The 23,692-nt window shown below is 37.4% G+C and overlaps 1 protein-coding gene across 4 annotated transcripts in view; it reads left to right on the top strand.

The window, feature by feature from the left end:
- P4HA1 (prolyl 4-hydroxylase subunit alpha 1) overlaps positions 1-23,692 on the top strand; it is an 89,822-nt gene that overhangs the window by 31,763 nt on the left and 34,367 nt on the right. For 2 of the 4 annotated variants that reach the window (XM_023204976.1, XM_023204977.1), the window contains exons 6-9: positions 7,129-7,368; positions 9,492-9,688; positions 13,663-13,839; positions 17,159-17,229. In XM_023204976.1, the coding sequence (XP_023060744.1) occupies positions 7,129-7,368; positions 9,492-9,688; positions 13,663-13,839; positions 17,159-17,229 (685 nt within the window). Of the gene's footprint in view, positions 1-7,128; positions 7,369-9,491; positions 9,689-13,662; positions 13,840-16,071; positions 16,143-17,158; positions 17,230-23,692 lie in introns of all 4 variants that reach the window. The other 2 variants (XM_023204978.1, XM_023204979.1) reach the window with 1 other exon arrangement.

Below are 23,692 nucleotides of genomic sequence, written 5' to 3'. Positions count from 1 at the left end.
TAATTTAATACCCAGTCAATATTGTTTCTCTGGTGATCTCAAAGTTGTCTTTTTACAGTTGTATTTTTTTTATTATGTCTATTAAGTCCCTTTTATCCCCTTTTCCTTTTTTTTCTTTCTCTTTATGACATTGGTTAGCTGAGGAAGCCTAGTCATATGTTACGTGGAATGTTCCACATTCTGGAGTTGACTACTTGGTGGTTAACATGTTTTTTTAATGCCTATGTTTCCTACACATTGGTTAGAACTTGAGGCTCGATTAGATTCAAGTTAAATTTTAAAATTAACTCCATAGGTGGTGCTATGAACTTTGTGTTGAACTGCATGAACCAACACCTAATGTCCTGTCCCACTTTTTATGATGCTGATTGATGAGTGGAGTTCAGGTGATGAGAGCTTGATCCCTCCATATAAAGTTCTCCTTAAGTTTTATCTACTGGTTTTGGCAGCCTTTGATGATCATTGCCTAGAACCACTATTTCATTAGGGGTTACAAAATGGTGATTTTTTTCATTCCATTATTCCTTTTACTTTTTTTAACTGGAAGTCTATAAACAGGAACGTTCCTTCATGAACCTTTTGGTTACCCTGAACTGTATATAGGAAAGGCAGGATAAGTCTAAAATTAGTCTTCTTTATCAGTTTTCCGAGTAATGAGTTAGTGTCCTAACCATTTTTAGTAGTGATACATAATTTTCACAACATACCATGAACTCATGGATTTTATTTTATTTTTTTGTATTTCAGCCTATTCAGTATTACTTCGATCTCAGATTATCCCATTTTAGGCCAGTGGAGAGCATCTTTAGATAGGCTTGTTTCTTTGAATTGACTATGTTATTAATCTTTGATAGAGAGGAAACTTCCTTGCTTTCTAGCACAGTTTTTTTCCAGGTTTCTTTTCTACTCCAGAGTAGCAACCAGGCATTTCTTTAATGAGCCTTGGTCCTTCCCCCACCACCGCCCCTTAAGAGATAGGGTCTTGCCGTGTTGCTCAGGCTGGAGTGTAGTGGCTCTTCATAGATGTGATCGTGGTGCACTGCAGCCTGGAACTCCTGGGCTCAAGTGATCTTTCTGCTTCAGCCTCCTGAGTAGCTAGGACTACAGGTATGCCACCCCTTGCCTGGCAAGGCTTGATTCCTTTGAACAGGGATGACATTTAAGCTGCAGAGTCTAGCTAGGTTCTAGGGGTGATTATTGCTATCAAGTTTGTCATAAACAGAGACAGGAAATATGAAGTTTATATTGTTCAATTCAAATTGAAAACCACAGGGTTTATATTTCTATCTCTTTTGAAAATTTGGTTCCTAAGGATATGAACATGATTAATCTTTTATTCATACTATTAACTCATACTATTTTAGTCATACTATTAATAACATTAAGACTACTGAATACAGTTTTTTTGCACTTTATATCCTTAAAATACATGACTCTAGATATGATCAGTCAAAATCTTGTTTTAAAGACGTCTGAGGTAATTCATTTCTCTTTGTGGCTATGCCCTTAAAATGTTACACCGTTGGGTTCATTTATTTCATTTCCTCAGATTTTTAGGGATTGTCTTTGTTTTTTCTTTTGATTCATTGTTTTCATTTGTTTGCTTGTTTTAGAAACAGTATCTTGCTCTATTGCCCAACCTGGAGTGCAGGGGCATGATCGTAGCTCAGTGCAGCCTTGAACTCCCAGGCTCAAGGGATCCTCCTGCCACAGCCTCCCAAAAAGCTAGACCTACAGGCATGCATGTACCACCATACCTGGCTAATTTTTAAATTTTTTTAATTTTAAAAATTTATTTTATTTTTTATTTTATTATTTTTTTGAGATGGAGTCTTGCTCTGTCACCCAGGCTGGAGTGCAGTGGTGTGATCTTGGCTCACTGCAAGCTCTGCCTCCTGGGTTCACGCCATTCTCCTGCCTCAGCCTCCAGAGTAGCTGGGACTATAGGCACCTGCCACCATGCCCAGCTAATTTTTTGTGTTTTTAGTAGAGATGGGGTTTCACCATGTTAGCGGTCTTGATCTCCTGACCTCATGATCCAGCTGCCTTGGCCTCCCAAAGTGCTGGGATTACAGGTATGAGTCATAGCTCCCAGCCTTTTTTTTCTTTTCTTTTCTTTTTTTTTTTTTTAATGAAGACATTGTCTCATTCTTTTGCCCAGGCTTGTCTTGAACTCCCTGGCTCAAGCGATCGTCCTGTCTTGGCTTCCCAAAGTGTCGAGATTACAGGCTGTAGCTACCATGCCCAGCCAATTTATTGTTTTTAATTATGTAAAACTTTTAAATTCTTTGACAGTCCAAACTAGACTAATAAGATACATTAACAGAAGTCTCACTTTCATTCCTGTACTTTTCAACCTATTCCCTTCTTTTTTCTATGTGACCATTTTGTTAGTTTTACTATTTCCAGTTTTTTAAAATATAAGCAAATGTATGCCTACTCCTATGTTCTCTCAACATAAACAAAAGATAGCGTACTGACAAGGTGTGGTGGCTCACACCTGTAATCCCAGCACTTTGGGAGGCCAAGGTGGGTGGATCACCTGAGGTTAGGAGTTTGAGACCATCCTGGCCAATATGGTGAAACCCCATCTCTACTAAAAATACAAAAATTACCTGAGCATGGCGGTGGGCACCTGTAATCCCAGCTACTGGGGAGACTGAGGCAGGAGAATTGCTTGAACCCGGGGGGGTGGTGCACGGAGGTTGCAGTGAGCCATCGCACCACTGCACTTTCAGCCTGGGCAACAGAGTGAGACTCCGTCTCAAAAAAAAAAAAAAAAGCATACTGTAAATACTGTTATGTACTTTGGTGCTTTAATTTATTGATATTGATATGCCCCAGTCATTACTTCATATCATGTATAGAAATCCTCATTTCTTTTTATAGCTACGTGTTATTACTCTATTTTGTGGAATTTCTACATTTTTTTTTTTTTTTACTTATTGTCAGTAAAGGATGATTTATTGGGAAACTTATAGATGGAAGCATGGTCTTGGGCAGCAGCAAGACAGGTAGATCTCTGCACCATTAGTCCCCAGACCCATGACTTAAATGCCATAGGGAAAGGGTGTACATGCTCTATAGGGACAAAGGCAAGCTCCAGAACAGGCAAGAATGCTATGTGTGTCACAGCCTGTAATTTTTGTGATAACATCAAGGTTGCTTTGCTCTAAAGGCAGGATTTATAGTGAGTACATGTTCTTACACTAAGGACAGCAAGTAAAGTAGAAATCAGCAGGCATTTGTGGGACTGAGGTTAATCAAAAGTTAACATGGTAGATTAGCATGCAAGATGGAGTCACTGTTGTCTTCACACCCATCAGTTTCTACTTTATTCATCCCATTTCTTAATAGCCATCTAAAGATTGCCACCATGCTGCAGCACATCCCATGACCATCCTCCTTCCTTTTTCCCTTAGTTTCACCCCTATCAATGTTGTCTTTATTCACCATTTTTTTTCCCCCTAGACGGAGTCTCACTCTGTTGTCCAGACTGGAGTGCAGTGGTGCAATCTTGTCCCACTGCAACTTCTGCCTCCCTGGTTCAAGCAATTCTCATGCCTCAGCCTCCCCAGTAGTTGGGATTACAGGTGTGCGCTACCATGCCCGGCTAATTTTTTGTATTTTTAGTAAAGACGGCCTTTTGCCATGTTGCCCAGGCTGGTCTCCAACTCCTGAGCTCAAGTAGTCCACCTGCCTCCCAAAGTGCTGAGATTACCAGTGTGAGCCACTGTGTCCGGCCCTTTCTTTAATTTAGACTGGCATTTATGTATACCATTTTCATTGTTCATCATTGTTTATTGTACCTCATTAGACTTTCCTTTTGGAATTTTCCTCCTTGAAACACATTCTTAAGAGGCCCTCAAATGTGCTTTGGCTTGGAATTCTTTGTGTTTCCCGAATCTGAACTTTCATGCATTTTAATTTTGGAAATTTTTCTACCATTATCTCTTTAAACACTGTCTTATCTATATTCTTTCTATTCTCTTCTTCTAGAATTCCAAGTAGACATAATTAGACTTTAGTTTTTTTGTCTTTGTGGTTTGTTGTTGTTGTTGTTTTTTAAGAGATGTAGTCTTGTTCTGTCGCCCAGGTCTAGAGTGCAGTGGCGCGACCTCGGCTCACTGCAAGCTCCATCTCCAGAGTTCACGCCATTCTCCTGCCTCAGCCTCCCGAGTAGCTGGGACTACAGGTGCCCGCCACCACTCCCGGCTAATTTTTTTGTATTTTTAGTAGAGACGGGGTTTCACCACATTGGCCAGGCTGGTCTCAAATTCCTGACCTCAGGTGATCCGCCTGCCTCGGCCTCCCAAAGTGCTGGGATTGCAGGTGTGAGCCACGACGACTGGCCTGGGGTATCTTATTTGTTCATATTTTCTATTTTTAAATTTCTTATAATTTTCTCTATAGCATTGAAATTATCTTTCTTAATGAAAAATGCTATTCCGTTAAATTGATATATCTGCCTATATGTTTCCTTATTTCCTTGCTTTTAGCTTATTACAGTTTTTAGCTATAATATGGTTCAGCCACAAAAATCTTTTATACAGGAAGGTCCCCAATCACTAGTACTAAATCTCAATGAAATAACTGAAAAATAGTAGTATTTAAGTCATAGAGTTTAAATTCTTCTTTTCTCATATTGCTGAATTTCTTAAAAGCAAAGTTGCCAGTTTATATTGCTGCTTCCTTCCACTATTAGGTTTTGCCATTTAATGTTATAACATCAGGAGCACAAACTTCTGGAGTTGTATTGAACCGATTCCATTTCTTGCTTTTAAACATGTGACCTTGGGCATATTAGTTAACCTCTATTTTAGTTCCTCATCTGTAGTAAGATGGCTCTGAGGATTAAATAAGTGACAAATACTTGGCAGATAGTAAGACCTCAATAAATCTAGGCCATTATTTTAAAATATTTTTATTTGTGGTGGTTTTAAATTTTTATTTCTTCAGTGATGAATGAGACTAAGTATTTTCTGAAGTATTTTCTATTTATATTTTATCTCATGTGAACTATCAAATACCTCCTTTTCTTAAAATGGAAGTTTCACTGCAGAAACGAGTTGACATAATAACACCAAAAGCACAAGTGCTGAAAGATTAATAAGTTGGACTTCATCATCACAGTTTCAAAAGTGCACCATCAAGAGAGTGAAAAGACAACACATAGAATGGGAAAAATATTTAAAAGTCATATAGCTGAGCCAGGCACCCACAGTGGCTCACAACTGTAATCCCAGCAGTTTGGGAGGCTTAGGTGGGTGGATCACATGAGGTCAGGAGTTCAAGAGCAGCTTGGCCAACATGGTGAAACACCATCTTTACTAAAATTACAAAAATTAGCCAGCATGGTAGCACACGCCTGTAATCCCAGCTACTTGGGAGGCTGAGGCAGGAGAATCACTTGAACCTGGGAAACGGAGATTGCAGTGAGCTGAGATCGCGTCACTGCACTCCAGCCTGGGTGACAGAGTAAGACTTTGTCTTGATAAAGAACTCTAACAGAGTGCAAGCAGTGGTGCAGTAATAGCTCACTGTAACCTTGAACTCTTGGGCTTAAGTAGTCTTCCTGCCTTAGCCTCCCAGCTAGCCAGGACTACAGGTATGCACCACAATGTCTGGCTAATTTCTAAAATTTTTTTTGTTAGATATGAGGGTCTCATTACGTTGTCCAGGTTCATCTCAAACTCCTGGCCTTAAGCAGTTTTCCTTCCTTGGCCTCCCAAACACTGGATTACAGGTGTGAAACCATCATGCCTAGCCACCAAATTTTTTAAATGGGCAAAAGCTTTGAAAAGATATTTTTTCCAAAGATAAACAAATGGAAATAAGCACACGATAATAGGCCCAACATCATCAGTCACCAGGGAAATGCAAATCAAAACCACAATGAAATGCCTCTTCATACTCACCAGAACATCTATAATGAAAAAGAAGGCCAATAACAAGTATTAGCAAGGATGTGGAGAAATTGGAATTTCATATCTTATTGGTGGGAATGTAAAATGTTGTAGCCACTTTGGAAAGCAGTTTGGCAGTTCTTCAGAACATTAAGCATAGAGTTGCTATAGGACCAGTCAGTTCCACTCATATGTATATACTCAAGAAATGAAAACATGTTCACATAGAAACTTACACACAAATGTTCACAGTAGCATTATGTCCAGAATAGGCAAATTTGTAGAGACAGAAAGTAGATTAGTGGTCGTCTAGGGCTGGGGCAGGGTGGGGAGGGTAATGGGTAGTGACTGTTAATGGTTACAGGGTTTCGTTTTGGAGTGAGGAAAATGTTCTAAAATTAGATTGTTGTGATGGTTGCTCTACTCTGTAAATATACTAAGAACTACTGTAATTTTTCAATGAGTGAATTTCTGGTATTTAAATGATATATTGATGCTGTTTAAAAGAAAGAATCCAGTTGATATATTTACCTCTCCTCCTGTACAATCATCTCTTGCCCAGATTGTTGGTTAGGAGTGAGACAGATAGATCTCATATGGTGGCCAGGCGTGGTGGCTCACGCCTGTAATCCCAGCACTTTGGGAGACTGAGGTGGGTAGATTACCTGAGATCAGGAGTTCGAGACCAGCCTGATCAACATGGAGAAACTCCGTCTCTACGAAAAATACAAAATTAGCTGGGGATGGTGGCACATGCCTGTAATCCCAGCTACTCAGGAGGCTGAGATGGGAGAATCGCTTGAACCTGGGAGGCAGAGGTTGTGGTAAGCTGAGATTGTGTCATTGCATCCCAGCCTGGGCAACAGAGCAAGACTCCGTCTCAAAAAAAAAAAAAAAAAAGGTATCTCATATGGTAATTCCTACCGTTAGAAAATAGTATGTTTCAACTTAATGGATGTTTCATTTTGGTATGATGGCTGATAACTTCAGTATTGGGTTCTGTAGGTTCCGTGTCCCCTATTACCAGCTGTGTGATTCTTGTCAGTCTACATTATATTATAGATTGTTCCTTTGTTTATGAAATTAGAGTAATTTTTGCTTATCCAGAGGATTATTGTGAACTTCAAATAGAAGTGAGACAGCATTTTGAAAACTGTGTAGTCCTAAATAAATAGACAGTAGTGTTAAGATTCCTAAAGTTCTCTGTATTTTCTTTTCATAGGAGTGAAACACAAATCTTTTCTAACAGCTGAGGACTGCTTTGAGTTGGGCAAAGTGGCCTATACAGAAGCAGATTATTACCATACAGAACTGTGGATGGAACAAGCCCTAAGGCAACTGGACGAAGGCGAGATTTCTACCATAGATAAAGTCTCTGTTCTAGATTATTTGAGCTATGCGGTATATCAGCAGGGAGACCTGGATAAGGCACTTTTGCTCACAAAGAAGCTTCTTGAACTAGGTATGTTATCTGGGCCTAATTTAAGGTTATAGTTATATTGAGAGAGATATATTCTCTATTTTTGTGTGTCCCCCCTTTTATACCCCCTTCTAGTATTTTCTCATTTGTTATAAGTCAGGAGTTTTACTTGTTAAACATACATTATCCTCTTTTTCTTTATTCTCAAAGTAAATGATGACTGATTTTTCTCACCTAATAGTGCTGCAACAGTGGTTGTGTTTCTCTGCTCTATATTCTCCAGGAATTTCAAAATTGAAGCTAATGTAACTAACTCAGTCAAAAATGTTTGTTTACCATGTTGCCATTTTAAATGTTAATCGGTTTCCTTTGAAGGGTGTTTTGTTTTATTGCATTTCATACTTTAAAATAAAGTGATTTAAAATTGATGGGCTCAAAATGTATTTATCAAATTCAAATGTTGGAAAAATATATCTTAGGAGAATTTTATCAGTAGTACTTTGAACAAAGATGTAATGTTTCTTCAAGTATGGCCCAAGCACCACATGCATCAGAATTACTTGGATACTTGTTAGAAATGAAAATTTCTTGATCTCTACCCTAGATCTACTAAATTGTAATCTCTGGAGATGGAGTCCAGAATTTGTATGACAATAAGTTTAGGTGGCCTTTGGTATATAATGAAGTTTTAAAACTTTAAAAATTATTTTTACAAAATATGAAAATATGTGTATGTTAGAATCAAACAGCTCAAAAGGATTGATCTGCTGAAAATGAACTTTGGATAATTGGGTTATTTCTTAGTTGGGTGATAATAAATTAAGATATTGGTTTGAGTAATCTTTTTTCCTTTCAGTATTTTCCAGTGATATTTCCTCTTGATTTAAAATATGCTTTGTACTCATTATAGAAAATTTACTAAAACAGAAAAAGATACAGAAGAGTCATCTATAAGCCAGTCACTCAAAGACATCTACTACACATTTATTTCCTTTTAGTGTATACTCCTCTTCCCTGCACACACGTTTCCTTTGCTTTTACAAAATCAGGTTAATATTGGATATCGTAACATTTATTGCGAGCAGTTTCTGAAGGACAAGAAATATTTTACAATCTAAGCCTAGATAGCCTAAACACTTAGTTACTGTCACAAGTGAAGTCTCTGTATATTCTTCTGCCTTTTTATTTTTATGTGTGTGTGGTTCTTTAGTTTTTTTTTTTTTTCCTCTCAGATGGGCAGCTTAGTCTTCTTTTCTCCTACTAAAAGGTAGTTCAAAATTATGACTAGCAATTCTGAGGCAGTTAGTGGATTCTAGCTTATTTGAAAATTATATATTTAGTTTCCCTTTTCCTTCTTACTTAGAAATTTGGGACTGAACTTCATTCAGTCCTTAGAAGTAGGCTACATTTATAATGTATCTGTGGTAAAGGTTGCTTTTGAATTGCTTATCCCCTGTCTTCCTCATGTGATTATTTTTCAGTCTTAGAAAAATCTTTTTCATTGCTTAAAATAAGTAGGATGAGTAAGATTTTAAAATTCATTTGACATCAAATTGAACTTAGTTCGTTTAGCTGATTAGTAAATTCTCAAAGTAAAAGCACCAGTTGCCACCTTTAAATAAATGACTGTTTCTGTCTCCAGAACTGTCTTTTTTGAGACAGAGTTTCACTCTTTTTGCCCAGGCTGGAGTACAATGGCACGATCTTGGCTCACTGCAACCCCTGCCTCCCGGGTTTAAGTGATTCTCCTGCCTCAGCCTCCTGACTCGCTGGGATTACAGGCACCCACCACCACGCCCGGGTAATTTTGTATTTTTAGGAGAGACGGGGTTTCACTATGTTGGTTAGGCTGGTCTCGAACTCCTGACCTCAGGTGATCCACCCACCTCAGTCTCCCAAAATGCTGGGATTACAGGCGTGAGCCACCAGGCCCGGCCCAGAACTGTTTTTATATAGGTGACTGTATGTCCTGATTTACTTGGGGGCATTAGTAACTTACACCTATTATTTTGGTATAATAATTTTCATTAGTGCCTCCTTTCACTCACAGAAGCAGCCTCGTTTGGAAGATAAATTATAATGTCTCCTATTTTTATATTACTGTATTCTGATGCTTGAACAAGTGTGAACTTACCCGTGGACATGCTTTGTTTTTCTTCTAATAGATCCTGAACATCAGAGAGCTAATGGTAACTTAAAATATTTTGAGTATATAATGGCTAAAGAAAAAGATGTCAATAAGTCTGCTTCAGATGACCAATCTGATCAGAAAACTACACCAAAGAAAAAAGGGGTTGCTGTGGATTACCTGCCAGAGAGACAGAAGTACGAAATGCTGTGCCGTGGGGAGGGTATCAAAATGGTAAAGTGGAAAAGCCAATTGTGTGTATGTGAATGTGTGTGTGTATGTGTTTATACACAGTTCTGGAGAGAATCAGTCATTTTATATTTAAGACTATGTGATAAAAATCAGAATGGCTGCATAAAATACTACAGTATGTCAGCTTAGGCAACATAGACCCTATTACAAAAAAATTTAAAAATTAGCTGGGCATGCTGGTGCACACTTGTAGTCTTAGCTACTCAGGAATCTGAGGTGGGAGGATCACTTGAATCCAGGAGTTCAGGGGTACAGTGAGTTATGATTATACCACTACACTCCAGCCTGAGCTACAGAATAAGACTCTGTCTCTAAAAAACTTTTTTTTTTTTTTTTTTTTTTGGGACGGAGTCTCGCCCTGTCGCCCAGGCTAGAGTGCAGTGGCGTAATCTTGGCTCACTGCAAACTCTGCCTCTTGGGTTCAAGTGATTAACCTGCCTCAGCCTCCCGCGTAGCTGGGTTTACAGGTGCCTGCCACCACACCCAGCTCATTTTTGTATTTTTAGTAGAGATGGGGTTTCACCATGTTGGCCAGGCTGGTCTCAAACTCCTGACCTCGTGATCCACCTGCCTCTGTCTCCCAAAGTACTGGAATTACAGGCGTGAGCCACTGCGCCTGGCCTAAAAAACTTTAAAAAAAAAATTACGGTATACCATTATCTCTCTGTGGGTGCCACATTTAATATGTTCCAATTATTAGTAAAATAGCTTTGAAATAAAGCTTGTGAATCATATACTATTACATATGTTTGTGCAATATTACCTTTTTCATTTGATCCTTCACCCTGGAAGGATCAGGTAAGGGTGAAGGATCAAATAAGTTTAAAGGATGTGATAGTTTTTCTTATATTTAATGCAAGAGAGATTTTAGCAGTATTTATTTATTTATTTATTTATTTATTTTATTTTATTTTATTTTTGAGACAGAAACCCACCCTATCACCCAGGCTGGAATACAGTGGTGCAGTCCTGGCTCACTGCAACCTCCGCCTCCTGGATTTGAGCAATTCTTGTACTTTAGCCTCCCGAGTAGCTGGGACTACAGGCATTTGCCACCATGCCTGGCTAATTTTTTTGTATTTTTAGTAAAGACGGGGTTTCGTCATGTTGGCCAGGCTGGTCTCAAACTCCTGACCTCAGGTGATCCTCCCACCTTGGCCTTCCAAAGTGCTGGGATTACAGGCGTGAGCCACTGCACCCTTCTGTTCAGCAGTCTTAGAGATAATAACACTACTCTATGCATCTTATGAGATACAACAGATTCATCTATACAATAATCCCTTGTAGTTTTGCTCCTAGTTAACCTTGACAAGATTGCTTAGTGAAATGCTTTAGTCTATTTAATACTCAAAATGCAGAAAGTTTTTAACAGATTTTGTCTTTATCTTTAATTAAATAAAACATTAAATAAATCTTTAATATTTATTTGTTTATTGTATATTTATATTTATGTATTTGTAACTCAGAATTCCAGTTCTAAAGATCTTAATAGATATTAGGTCAAAAGCAAAAAAGAACAAAGTCTGGGAAACATTTGTTAAAGTTGAACGTAGGTTTTTGTTTAGCCTCAAGACTTCTCAGAACCTTTTTATGATAATGTGCATTGTGATATGATATACATTCTTTCTCAATATTAATTGATTATGGAACCTTTGAAAAGGAATTTCATGTGGTATTAGTTTTCAATTGAACGTGGGCATGCATAGAAAGAGTTAATGAATTTTTGGAGTAAGTACTTTTAAGTGTAAACATTTGAAAAGCATTTAACGTTTTCTTTACTACTAGTAAATTCAAGCTGGGCTTTACATTTTGATATTGACGACTGTTGACAGCTTAACCACTAACAGCAAAGTATATAATACCTATGGGACACTTTTGATAGCTAGGTTCATGGAGTCCTAGGAGGATATGCTTCAGCTAATGAGTAAATACAAAGATACAAAGATAGTGACACTGTTAGACTCATTAAATATTTTCTTTTCTTTTCATTCTTTTTTTTTTTTTTTTGAGATGGAGTCTCGCTCAGTTGCCCAGGCTAGAGTGCAGTGGTGTGATCTCGGCTCACTGCAAGCTCCACCTCCCGGGTTCATGCCATTCTCCTGCCTTAGCCTCCTGAGTAGCTAGGCCTACAGGCGCCTGCCACCACACCTGGCTAATTTTTTGTATTTTTAGTAGAGATGGGGTTTCACCATGTTAGCCAGGATGGTCTCGATCTCCTGACCTCGTGATCTGCCCGCGTCGGCCTCCCAAAGTGCTGGGATTACAGGCGTGAGCCACTGTGCCCGGCCCCTCATTAAACATTTTCTCTTCTGTTTTATTACTAAATATTTTGGTATGTATCTTTTAAAGATACAAATTCAAAATAACTACAATACCATTGTCACCTAAAAATTCACAAGTTTTGTAATGTCAAATATGTGGTGTTCAAATTTCCATAATAAGCAGAAATTTTTATTGCTCTTAGTAACTCTTAGGGAACAAAACTGTAGATATAAAACAAGAGTCTGCTAATTTGCCAGTCTGTTAATGTAACACATACTCAACTTTGCCTAAGATCAAAAGAACATTCTTGCTGGGCACGATGGCACATGCCTGTAATCCCAGCACTTTGGGAGGCCAAGGCGGGTGGATCACCTGAGGTCAGGAGTTCAAGACCAGCCTGGCCAACATGGCGAAACCCCATCTCTACTAAAAATACAAAAGTTAGCCAGGCATGGTAGAAGGGACCTGTAATCTCAGCTACTTGGGAGGCTGAGGCAGGAGAATTGCTTGAACCCAGGAGGTGGAGGCTGCAGTGAGCCAAGATCAAGGCATTGCAATCCAGCCTGGGTGACAGAGCAAGACTCTGTCTAAACAAAAACAAAAACAAAAAATTCTTTTTCTCAGAATAGCTAAATTCATCTCATCGTTATATAAAAGACTTACTAAAAATTAAAGCCTTGGATTTGACTCTAGATAAAGTGCATGGAGAATAAACATAAATCATTATTTGTTTTAGTATATTATTAGTATAATAATTGAAACAAACTATCATATTCCTGCTTATGTGACATACTTGTTTTGTTTTGTTTTTTGAGATAGCATCTTGCTCTGTCACCCAGGCTGGAGTGTAGTGGCATGATCATGGCTCACTGCAACCTCTACTTCCTAGGCTTACGCAGTCCTCCCATTTCAGCCCCTCAAGTATGTGGGACTACAGGCAAGTGCCCTCATGTCCGGCTAATTTTTTAAATTTTTTGTACAGATGAGATTTTGCCGTGTGACCTAGGCTGGTCTTGGTCTCGTTGGGCTCAAGTGATCCTCCTACCTCAGCTTCCCAAAGTACTGGGGTTATAGGCATGAGCCACCATGCCAGGCCTGACATACTTGTTTAATTAAGAGAAGTAGGCAACAAAATAACTTATTAATATAATACATAGATGATTGAAGGGAATTTGTTTTGTTGACTGCTCTATTTTTATACTGCCTAATAAAAGCATCTGGAATCTTTGTTTAATAACTTTTTCTTTTTCAGAGCTGTCCATTTTTGATTTTGCCCTTAAAATTTTCCTTTTTTTTTTTTGCCACAAGCATTTAACTGTGAAGTGTTTAGGAAAACCTAGTTTTTTTTTTCTTCTAGAAACTTTTTGTCTCTGGGTGCTTGCCAGTTACTTTGTGCCATTTAGAGCAATGCCGGGCATTTAATATTTTCATAAACGTGGCATTATTTTTTTCATATTTAAACATTTGAACTTATTTAAGACCTCGCCTCTCTCACCCAGAAAATCATCATTAATACTGTATTTAAAATTCTGAACATCCTGTTTGAGGCACAATATTTGCAGAGTACTGCTTCTTTTGTATATTTTTCCAGAGATACTCTGTATATGCAAGCATGATTATTGTCTCTTATCTGTATAGGAATAGATATTAAAAGTATTATTATTCTAATATATTCATCATATTCTTAACTTTAGACCCCTCGGAGACAGAAAAAACTCTTTTGCCGCTACCATGATGGAAACCGGAATCCTAAATTTATTCTGGCTCCAGCTAAACAGGAGGATGAATGGGACAAGCCTCGTATTATTCGCTTCCATGATATTATTTCTGATGCCGAAATTGAAATCGTCAAAGACCTAGCAAAACCAAGGGTAAATAATGTTTTTTTAAAAAATTTTTCCTCAATATACTGTACCTTTGTATCAATTTTTCTTTGTAAGAAAATAGGATAATTGATATACTAATAACGCCACAGATTTTTTTAAAGATATTGTTGCCTCAGCATAATGGAGTTACTAATGATGCTCTGTTTATGCCAGTTTTTCCGTTTGTTATCAACACAGGTAATGTACCCTTCAGCTGGGTTTTACGCACTGAATTATGAAAATTATTGATGAGATTTTTATTCACCGTTAACAAATTTGTGTTTCACTGTCTTCCTGATAAACTTTTCTATATATTTTGGAGTCTTCTAATCTCAGAGGCTACTCAAAGCCCAGCTTCTTCATTACTTCTATATTTTTATTGAAAGAATACCATGGAAGTATTTTTATTCCCTTTTAGGCACATTATTACTATTATAACAGGATATAATTGGGCACAAGCATTATGTTAATTTGAAATGGTGATAGTTTTCTGACTTTAACCCACATAATTTATCTTAAAAGAAAAAGAATCTAATGTAAACCCAATCTGTAAGCTTAGTGTTTAGCATGAAAACTCTTCTTTAGTGAGAATGTGGAAAAGACTACCCTTTATGCTCTTGCCTTTTCCCCCATCAGCTTGTTCTTAAAACATATTTGGTCTTCTTGATAGTAAAGTACAAGCTGCCATCACTTTCATAAAGAGATTGTTGAATAAATTCTAGGCATGCCTTGCTCTCTTACTACAAAGGAGTTGGCAGATTTTTTCCATAAAGGTCAATGTTAGATATTTTTTAGGCTTTGGAGGCCATATGATCTCTGTGGTGACTATTTAGTTCTGCCATTATAGTGCAAAAGCAGCCAAAGAAAATATGTAAATGAAAGAGTGTGGCTATATTACAGTAAAATTATATTTCCAGTGACAGGCAGCAGGCTGAATTTGGTCTGTGGCCATAGTTTGTTAACCCTTATTATATCAAAGGTTTGAATTATCTGGGATATCTATACTACAAAATGAAGTTAGAATTTCTTTTAGAGTTTTACTGCTTCTCCAAATTGGTGGTTTTTCTTTCTTTTTTTTTTTTTTTGGCCAAAGATTACATTATAAAGGCAAAACATTGGTCTAACATTAATATGTATTATTGTTGCCATCCAAGGTAATTAATTCATTTCAGCTTGGAGATCAAGTTATATTCTGGAGATTCCTCAATTTGGATTGTTTTTGGTCAATAAATTTAATGGCAATAAAATTTCATGCTCTTACAACCTCAGAATCATCCTTCCATTAAAAAAAAATTGAAATTATTATCTAGGCTGTCTCCTCTTTCTTACTGTTTTTAACATTTATGAGTTCTTTTCCTCTGCCTTTGTTCTCAGTCTAAGATTATTTCACTATATATGTTAATAAGTGGATATCTTGAAGGGACAAAAGATTGACCTTAAAATGAATTTAATTTTTTTTTTTTTCCTTTTTTTTTTTTTTTTTTGAGACGGAGTCTCGCTCTGTCACCCAGGCTGGAGTGCTGTGGCCGGATCTCAGCTCACTGCAAGCTCCGCCTCCCGGGTTCACGCCATTCTCCTGGCTCAGCCTCCCGGGTAGCTGGGACTACAGGCGCCGCCACCTCGCCCGGCTAGTTTTTTATAGTTTTTAGTAGAGACGGGGTTTCACCGTGTTAGCCAGGATGGTCTCGATCTCCTGACCTCGTGATCCGCCCGTCTCGGCCTCCCAAAGTGCTGGGATTACAGGCTTGAGCCACCGCGCCCGGCCAAAATGAATTTAAAACATTAACCTTTGCAAACAGTTCCATCACTAAAAAAAATTGAAGTCAGAGATTTTGGAATGGATCCTTAATTGCAAATAGCCATTCTTTTTTTTCCCCTTCTCTCCCCACCCCCAGATGGTCATTCTTTTAACTGTAAATTAGACTTCAAATTTCAGAAATGTCTCTTTTTCTCACTGTCATGTCCTTTCACCATTGAAAGAAATTTAATTTCCAATCTCTTTTGTTTGTATGTCCTCCATCTATGCAAAACAAACAAAAAATTGAGGAAAAAAAAAACCCAAAACCTAAAAAACTAACTAACTGGCTTTCAAGGCTCAGCACAAGGTGACTGGAAGTGTATGGAGTTATTTTCTCTTTTTAGCCTCCTTTGTAAAAACCCCGGAATTCTGACTGGTTGGGTAAATGTGATTCAATTTTTTGTCTTGTAATGCAACTATTTTGATGGTTGGCTTCACAGCTGAGGCGAGCCACCATTTCAAACCCAATAACAGGAGACTTGGAGACGGTACATTACAGAATTAGCAAAAGGTAAGAGATGTGTATGCTGCATATTTTGCCCTCTAATGAGTGTTTTGTACATCCTTCAGGAATTATTCATTTAAGGGAAGTAGGTCATTTTCAGTCACCAGCTCAAGTTACCACCACAGGATACGTATGGGTAAACTGCTTTGTGTTTCACAGGTCTTTCTCCTTCACTAGAAGTTCTGTTTTTAATCTTTAATTGGTATGTTATTTTTCTGGAATTAATATGCTTTTTATCTTTCTTCAGATCAGGTGTCAAATATCCAGGAAGTGGCCTGATAACTTTCCTTTTTCCCTTTTATTGCCAAAAGGGGAAATAAAGCAGCAGACTCCTGAATCTGGGAGTGGTAGTCTTCACCTATGCAGTTTTCTCACATTCATAAATACTGCAGTGATTCACATCCTCCTTCATGGTGATTGTGTTGGCATTTGTTCATACATCTTGTAAAATACCATTGTCATTATGTAGTAATCTGTATTCCTCCTGTTGGAGTTTTTTATTTAAAAAAATTCGCTGACTCAAAAGTTGGCAGTAGGAAGAACAGAATTACGCTTCTGAGCTCAGTCTTCCAGAAATTAGTTGTAAACTTAGTTGCCTTTTACTTTGCCAGAGAGATTTGAAAACAGTTTTATCTCAGTGAGAGTTTTTAAAAATGAATTTAAGGAGTCTACTATTTTTTTTTCAAAATATTTAAATAACTTCTAGATCTGAGAAAGTTTCTGTGAAACCCAGTGCTGTAAATCATTTACATACAGCTTCAAATGATTTAAAAAAAAAAAAAAAAAAAGTGAAAGGACAATAAATCTACAACAAAAATCTGTCAACTCATTTTCTCTTGATTTGGAAGTGGCTGTTCTTACTGCCACCTTTCTAAATGTTTTTGTGGATTTGAGACCATTACCCACCATCCAGACCAATCTGAACCCTTCCAATCACCTGTGGCTTGGCAAAACAAAACAAACAAAAAGCCCAAAATTGCCTGCTACTGGAGTAAGTCCTTGTCCTTTCTCTTTTTTTGTAGCTGAGCCGAGCTACAGTACATGACCCTGAGACTGGAAAATTGACCACAGCACAGTACAGAGTATCTAAGAGGTAAGGGAGTAATGGAGAGAACTTCAGTCATATTTGGACCATTTCTTTCTTGGGAATCTAATTTTCTGAAAACTCATGATATCATTTCTAAGACCTAGGTGGTTAAGCATAGATACTTGATAATATCTGTGCTGGAGTTTTCATGATGGACTAATAAACATGGTTATGGGCAGTTAATAGAGGTTTTCCAAAGTAACATTAACTTACAAAATGTCTGTTGAGGCTCCCCAAACTTTGATAAATGAAATGTGTTCTCATATTGAACTATTGAACTAAGAGAAGTTCCCAAATTCCCTTCATTAAACAAGGCCTCTTTTGGACTCTGTAGTAAAGCAGGGGTTTAAAAATCTCAGGGTCACCCAGTAGCTGCAGGTATTGTGTAAGTAAGTGCCTTGAATGACTATATAACAAAGCCTTGCAAGTTCCTTGCTTTTAACAATGTTTAAAGAGAATCTTATTAGGTTGTTTGTTGATTGATCACTAAAATGATTTTTTAAAAAGAGCTCACTGTGTAACTTAGAGCTCACAGAATTAGGTGACATTATTACAATAGAACTCCTTTTCCATCTACTTGTGAAGGTTTCTCGGCTCTCGTGAAAATAGAAATATCTTTGTGCTGAATTTTTATTCTAACAATTAGAATATTTATCCACAGACACAATAACTAATGAAATATAACAAACATAAACCCCATCCATCTCATTAGGAACATCTTAATATATTTTCACTTGTGTATATTTGATATTGATTGTTTAGTCATGTTATTTAGATTAACATATGTGAATAATAATTATAGTAACAATCCAGAAGATACTATCTTTAACACAGCCTTGTTATAGGACTTTAACGCAGGCTTTTTGTTTTAGGAAATTCATATTTTTGTTAATTGTATAAACATTTTTAATATAGAGAAGTATAATGTGATAAAAGATTTTCAGGCATAAAAATGTGTCACTGTAGGACAAGGTTTAACCTTGTCAATAATACTATTGACATTTTGAGTCAGATAATTCTTGTTGTTGGGGGCTATCTTCAGCTTTATAGGATGTTTAATAGCATCTGTGGTTCACTAGATGCCTGTAGCACCCTTTCTTAATTTGTGACAATCAAAAATGTCTCCAGACATTGTCAAATGTCCCCTGGTAGGTAAAATAACTCCCACTACCTCTAGTGACTCCACCCCTGTTGAGAATCACTGTTCTAGAATAAGAATGGAATGAAAATGTACCATCAAGAAATAAAAAAAGATGTAAAATGTCCAAGTATTTAAAAAAAATTTTGTTCACATATTTTAAGTGGATGATGATGGATAGCAAATCATTATGGTATTTAGACTGCAGTGGATACATTTTTAAGGTAATCATTTTTTAGAAATTACTGACATTTTCAATATGACAGAATTAAATCATTTGAAACTAAATTATGAAAAATTTTAGTTGTCAACTAAAAAAATTATGCGAAGACGAACATAGATTTTTAACAAGCATTTTAGGAGGTACTCAGAGGAATTTTGAAGATTACTGCTGTTTTCAAAAAGACAGAAAGATGAGGCTGGACCAAATGCAGATTCAGCATTTCCTTTTTCTTTTTTGGGCAGAACCATATGCCTTTTATATATTAACCTTAAACATTACTATACACATGTCTTGGTTTCTTGTCTCTGCTGTATAACACCACCTGCCCTTTTGCCCCAGTAAGAGAGAAAAAGTTTTTTTCTTGCCTGTCACTAGCTTCATAGCTGAGACCCCTATACCAAAAGACAGATTAACAAGAGAAAAGCATACAAATTTATTTAATACAAAATTTACATGACAAAAAGCCTTTAGAAATGAAGACCCCAGCCTGAGCAACATGGTAAAACTCCATCTCTACAAAAAATACAAAAAAATTAGCCAGGTGTTGTGGCATGTACCTCTAGACCCAGTTACTTGGGAGGCTGAGGTGGGAGGAGGATCACTTGAGCCTGAGGAGGTTGAGGATACAGTGAGCCATGAGCACAACACTGCACTCCAGCCAGGGTGACAGAGTAAGACCCTGTCTCAAAAAAAGAAAAGACATAGAAAAAAATAAGAACCCAAAGAAACAGGGAAACCTGTGTATTTTTTTTTTTTTAATGTTTATTGAGAAACTCATATTATTCAAGAATTATGTTGAAAATTTTAGAGTATTCCATTAAATCCTCTCTAGAACACTTTGGGGAGGTATTTGTAATGAACATTTCTAACTTTTTAAAAACCAGGATGAATATAAACTTTCATTTTTCTTTCATTTCTACAAATAAAAGATAGTTTCTAGTTTTAGCTCAACACAAATTGAACTAACAAGAATCAAATTTACATCTGTCAGAAAAATAACAAGTAGATGACCGTTTAGTTTTAAACTTTTTAAAAATTTTTAATTTTTATGGGTACATAGTAGGTGTATGTATTTATGGGATACAGAAAATGTTTTGTTACAGGTATACAATGTGAAATAATCACATCATGGAGAATGGGGTATCCATCCCCTCAAGCATTTATCCATTGAGTTGCAAACTCTCTTTAAGTTATTTTAGAGTTAACTTGCTATTGACTATAGTCACCCTGTTGTGCTATCAAACAGTAGGTCTTATTCATTTTTTCTTTTTTTTAAAATTATTATTATATTTTAAGTTCTAGGGTACATGTGCACAACGTGCAGGTTTGTTACATATGTATACATGTGCCATGTTGGTGTGCTGCACCCATTAACTTGTCATTTACGTTAGGTATATCTCCTAATGCTATTCCTTCCCTCTCCCCCCTCCCCACAATAGGACCCAGTGTGTGATGTTCCCCTTCCTGTGTCCAAGTGATCTCATTGTTCAATTCCCACCTATGAGTGAGAACATATGGTATTTGGTTTTCTGTTCTTGAGATAGTTTGCTGAGAATGATGGTTTCCAGCTGCATCCATGTCCCTACAAAGGACACAAACTCATCCTTTTTTATGGCTGCATAGTATTCCATGGTGTATATGTGCCACATTTTCTTAATCCAGTCTGTCACTGATGGATGTTTGGGTTGATTCCAAGTCTTTGCTATTGTGAATAGTGCCGCAATAAACATACGTGTGCATGCGTCTTTATAGCAGCATGACTTATAATCCTTTGGGTATATCCCCAGTAATGGGATGGCTGGGTCAAATGGTATTTCTAGTTGTACATCCTTGAGGAATCGCCGCACTGTTTTCCACAATGGTTGAACTAGTTTACAGTCCCACCAACAGTGTAAAAGTGTTCCTGTTTCTCCACATCCTCTCCAGCACCTGTTGTTTCCTGATTTTTAATGATTGCCATTCTAACTGGTATGAGATGGTATCTCATTGTGGTTTTGATTTGCATTTCTCTGATGTTGAGTGATGATGAGCATTTTTTCATGTATCTGTTGGCTGTATGAGTGTCTTCTTTTGAGAAGTGTCTGTTCATATCCTTTGCCCACTTTTTGATGGGGTTGTTTTTTTCTTGTAGATTTGATTGAGTTCTTTATAGGTTCTGGATATTAGCCCTTTGTCAGATAAGTAGATTGCAAAAATTTTCTCCCATTCTGTAGGTTGCCTGATGGTAGTTTCTTTTGCTGTGCAGAAGCTGATGGTAGTTTCTTTTGCTGTGCAGAAGCTCTTTAGTTTAATTAGATACCATTTGTCAATTTGGACTTTTGTTGCCATTGCTTTTGGTGTTTTAGTCATGAAGTCCTTGCCCATGCCTATGTCCTGAATGGTATTACCTAGGTTTTCTTCTAGGGTTTTTATGGTTTTAGGTCTAACATTTAAGTCTCTAATCCATCTCGAATTAATTTTCGTATAAGGAGTAAGGAAAGGATCCAGTTTCAGCTTTCTACTTATGGCTAGCCAATTTTCCCAGCACCATTTATTAAATAGGGAATCCTTTCCCCATTTCTTGTTTTTGTCAGGTTTGTCAAAGATCAGATGGCTGTAGATGTGTGGTATTATTTCTGAGGGCTCTGTTCTGTTCCATTGGTCTATATCTCTGTTTTGGTACCAGTACCATGCTGTTTTGGTTACTGTAGCCTTGTAGTATAGTTTGAAGTCAGGTAGCGTGATGCCTCCAGCTTTGTTCTTTTGGCTTAGGATTGTCTTGGCAATGCGGGGTCCTTTTTGGTTCCATATGCACTTTAAAGCAGTTTTTTCCAATTCTGTGAAGAAACTCATTGGTAGCTTAATGGGGATGGCATTGAATCTGTAAATTACCTTGGGCAGTATGGCCATTTTCACAATATTGATTCTTCCTATCCATGAGCGTGGTATGTTCTTCCATTTGTTTGTGTCCTCTTTGATTTCACTGAGCAGTGGTTTGTAGTTCTCCTTGAAGAGGTCCTTTACATCCCTTGTAAGTTGGATTCCTAGTTATTTTACTCTCTTTAAAGCTATTGTGAATGGGAGTTCATTCATGATTTGGCTCTTTTTGTCTGTTACTGGTGTATAAGAATGCTTGTGATTTTTGCACATTGATTTTGTATCCTGAGAGTTTGCTGAAGTTGCTTATCAGCTTAAGTTGGGCTGAGACAATGGGGTATTCTAAATATACAATCATGTCATCTGCAAACAGGGACAATTTGACTTCCTCTTTTCCTAATTGAATACCCTTTCTTTCTTTCTCTTGCCTGATTGCCCTGGCCAGAACTTCCAACACTATGTTGAATAGGAGTGGTGAGAGATGGCATCCTTGTCTTGTGCCAGTTTTCAAAGGGAATGCTTCCAGCTTTTGCCCATTCAGTATGATATTGGCTGTGGGTTTGTCACAAATAGCTCTTATTATTTTGAGATACGTTCCATCAATACCGAATTTATTGAGAGTTTTTAGCATGAAGGGCTGTTGAATTTTGTCAAGGGCTTTTCTGCATCTATTGAGATAATCATGTGGTTTTTGTCTTTGGTTCTGTTTATATGCTGGATTACGTTTGTTGATTTGTGTATGTTGAACCAGCCTTGCATCCCAGGGATGAAGCCCACTTGATCATGGTAGATAAGCTTTTTGATGTGCTGCTGGATTCGGTTTGCCAGTATTGTATTGAGGATTTTTGCATCGATGTTCATCAGGGATATTGGTCTAAAATTCTCTTTTTTTGTTGTATCTCTGCCAGGCTTTGGTATCAGGATGATGTTGGCCTTGTAAAATGAGTTAGGGAGGATTCCCTCTTTTTCTGTTGATTGGAACAGTTTCAGAAGGAATGGTACCAACTCCTCCTTGTACCTCTGGTAGAATTCAGCTGTGAATCTGTCTGGTCCTGGACTTTTTTTCATTGGTAGGCTATTAATTATTGCCTCAATTTCAGAGCCTGCTATTGGTCTATTCAGGGATTCAACTTCTTCCTGGTTTAGTCTTGGGAGAGTGTAAGTGTCCAGTAAATTATCCATTTCTTCTAGATTTTCTAGTTTATTTGCTTTTATAGTATTTTTATACTATAAAAATGTTTATAGTATTCTCTGATGGTAGTTTGTATTTCTGTGGGGTTGGTGGTGATATCCCCTTTATCATTTTTTATTGTGTCTATTTGATTCTTCTCTCTTTTCTTCTTTATTAGTCTTGCTAGCGGTCTATCAATTTTGTTGATCTTTTCAGAAAACCACCTCCTGGATTCATTGATTTTTTTGGAGGGTTTTTTTGTGTCTCTGTCTCCTTCAGTTCTGCTCTGATCTTTGTTATTTCTTGCCCCTGCTAGCTTTTGCATGTGTTTGCTCTCGCTTCTCTAGTTCTTTTAATTGTGATGTTAGGGTGTCCATTTTAGATCTTTCCTGCTTTCTCTTGTGGGAATTTAGTGCTATAAATTTCCCGCTACACACTGCTTTAAATGTGTCCCAGAGATTCTGGTATGTTGTATCTTTGTTCTCACTGGTTTCAAAGAACATCTTTATTTCTGCCTTCATTTTGTTATGTACCCAGTAGTCATTCAGGAGCAGGTTGTTCAGTTTCCATGTAGTTGAGCGGTTTTGATTGAGTTTCTTAGTCCTGAGTTCTAGTTTGATTGCACTGTGGTCTGAGAGACAGTTTGTTGTAATTTCTGTTCTTTTACATTTGCTGAGGAGTGCTTTACTTCCAACTATGTGGTCAATTTTGGAATAAGTGTGATGTGGTGCTGAGAAGAATGTATATTCTGTTGATTTGGGGTGGAGAGTTCTGTAGATGTCTATTAGGTCTGCTTGGTGCAGAGTTGAGTTCAATTCCTGCATATCCTTGTTAACTTTCTGTCTCGTTGATCTGTCTAATGTTGACAGTGGGGTGTTAAAATCTCCCATTATTATTGTATGGGAGTCTAAGTCTCTTTGTAAGTCTCTAAGGACTTGCTTTATGAATCTGGGTGCTCCTGTATTGGGTGCATATATATTTAGGATAGTTAGCTCTCCCTTTACCATTATGTAATGGCCTTCTTTGTCTCTTTTGATCTTTGATGGTTTAAAGTCTGTTTTATCAGAGACTAGGATTGCAA

The sequence above is a fragment of the Piliocolobus tephrosceles genome, chromosome 9 (assembly GCF_002776525.5).
Source record: "Piliocolobus tephrosceles isolate RC106 chromosome 9, ASM277652v3, whole genome shotgun sequence".
Taxonomy (NCBI): domain Eukaryota; kingdom Metazoa; phylum Chordata; class Mammalia; order Primates; family Cercopithecidae; genus Piliocolobus; species Piliocolobus tephrosceles.
Note: the sequence above shows the minus strand (reverse complement) of the source record. Positions and strands in the feature narration are given on the sequence as shown.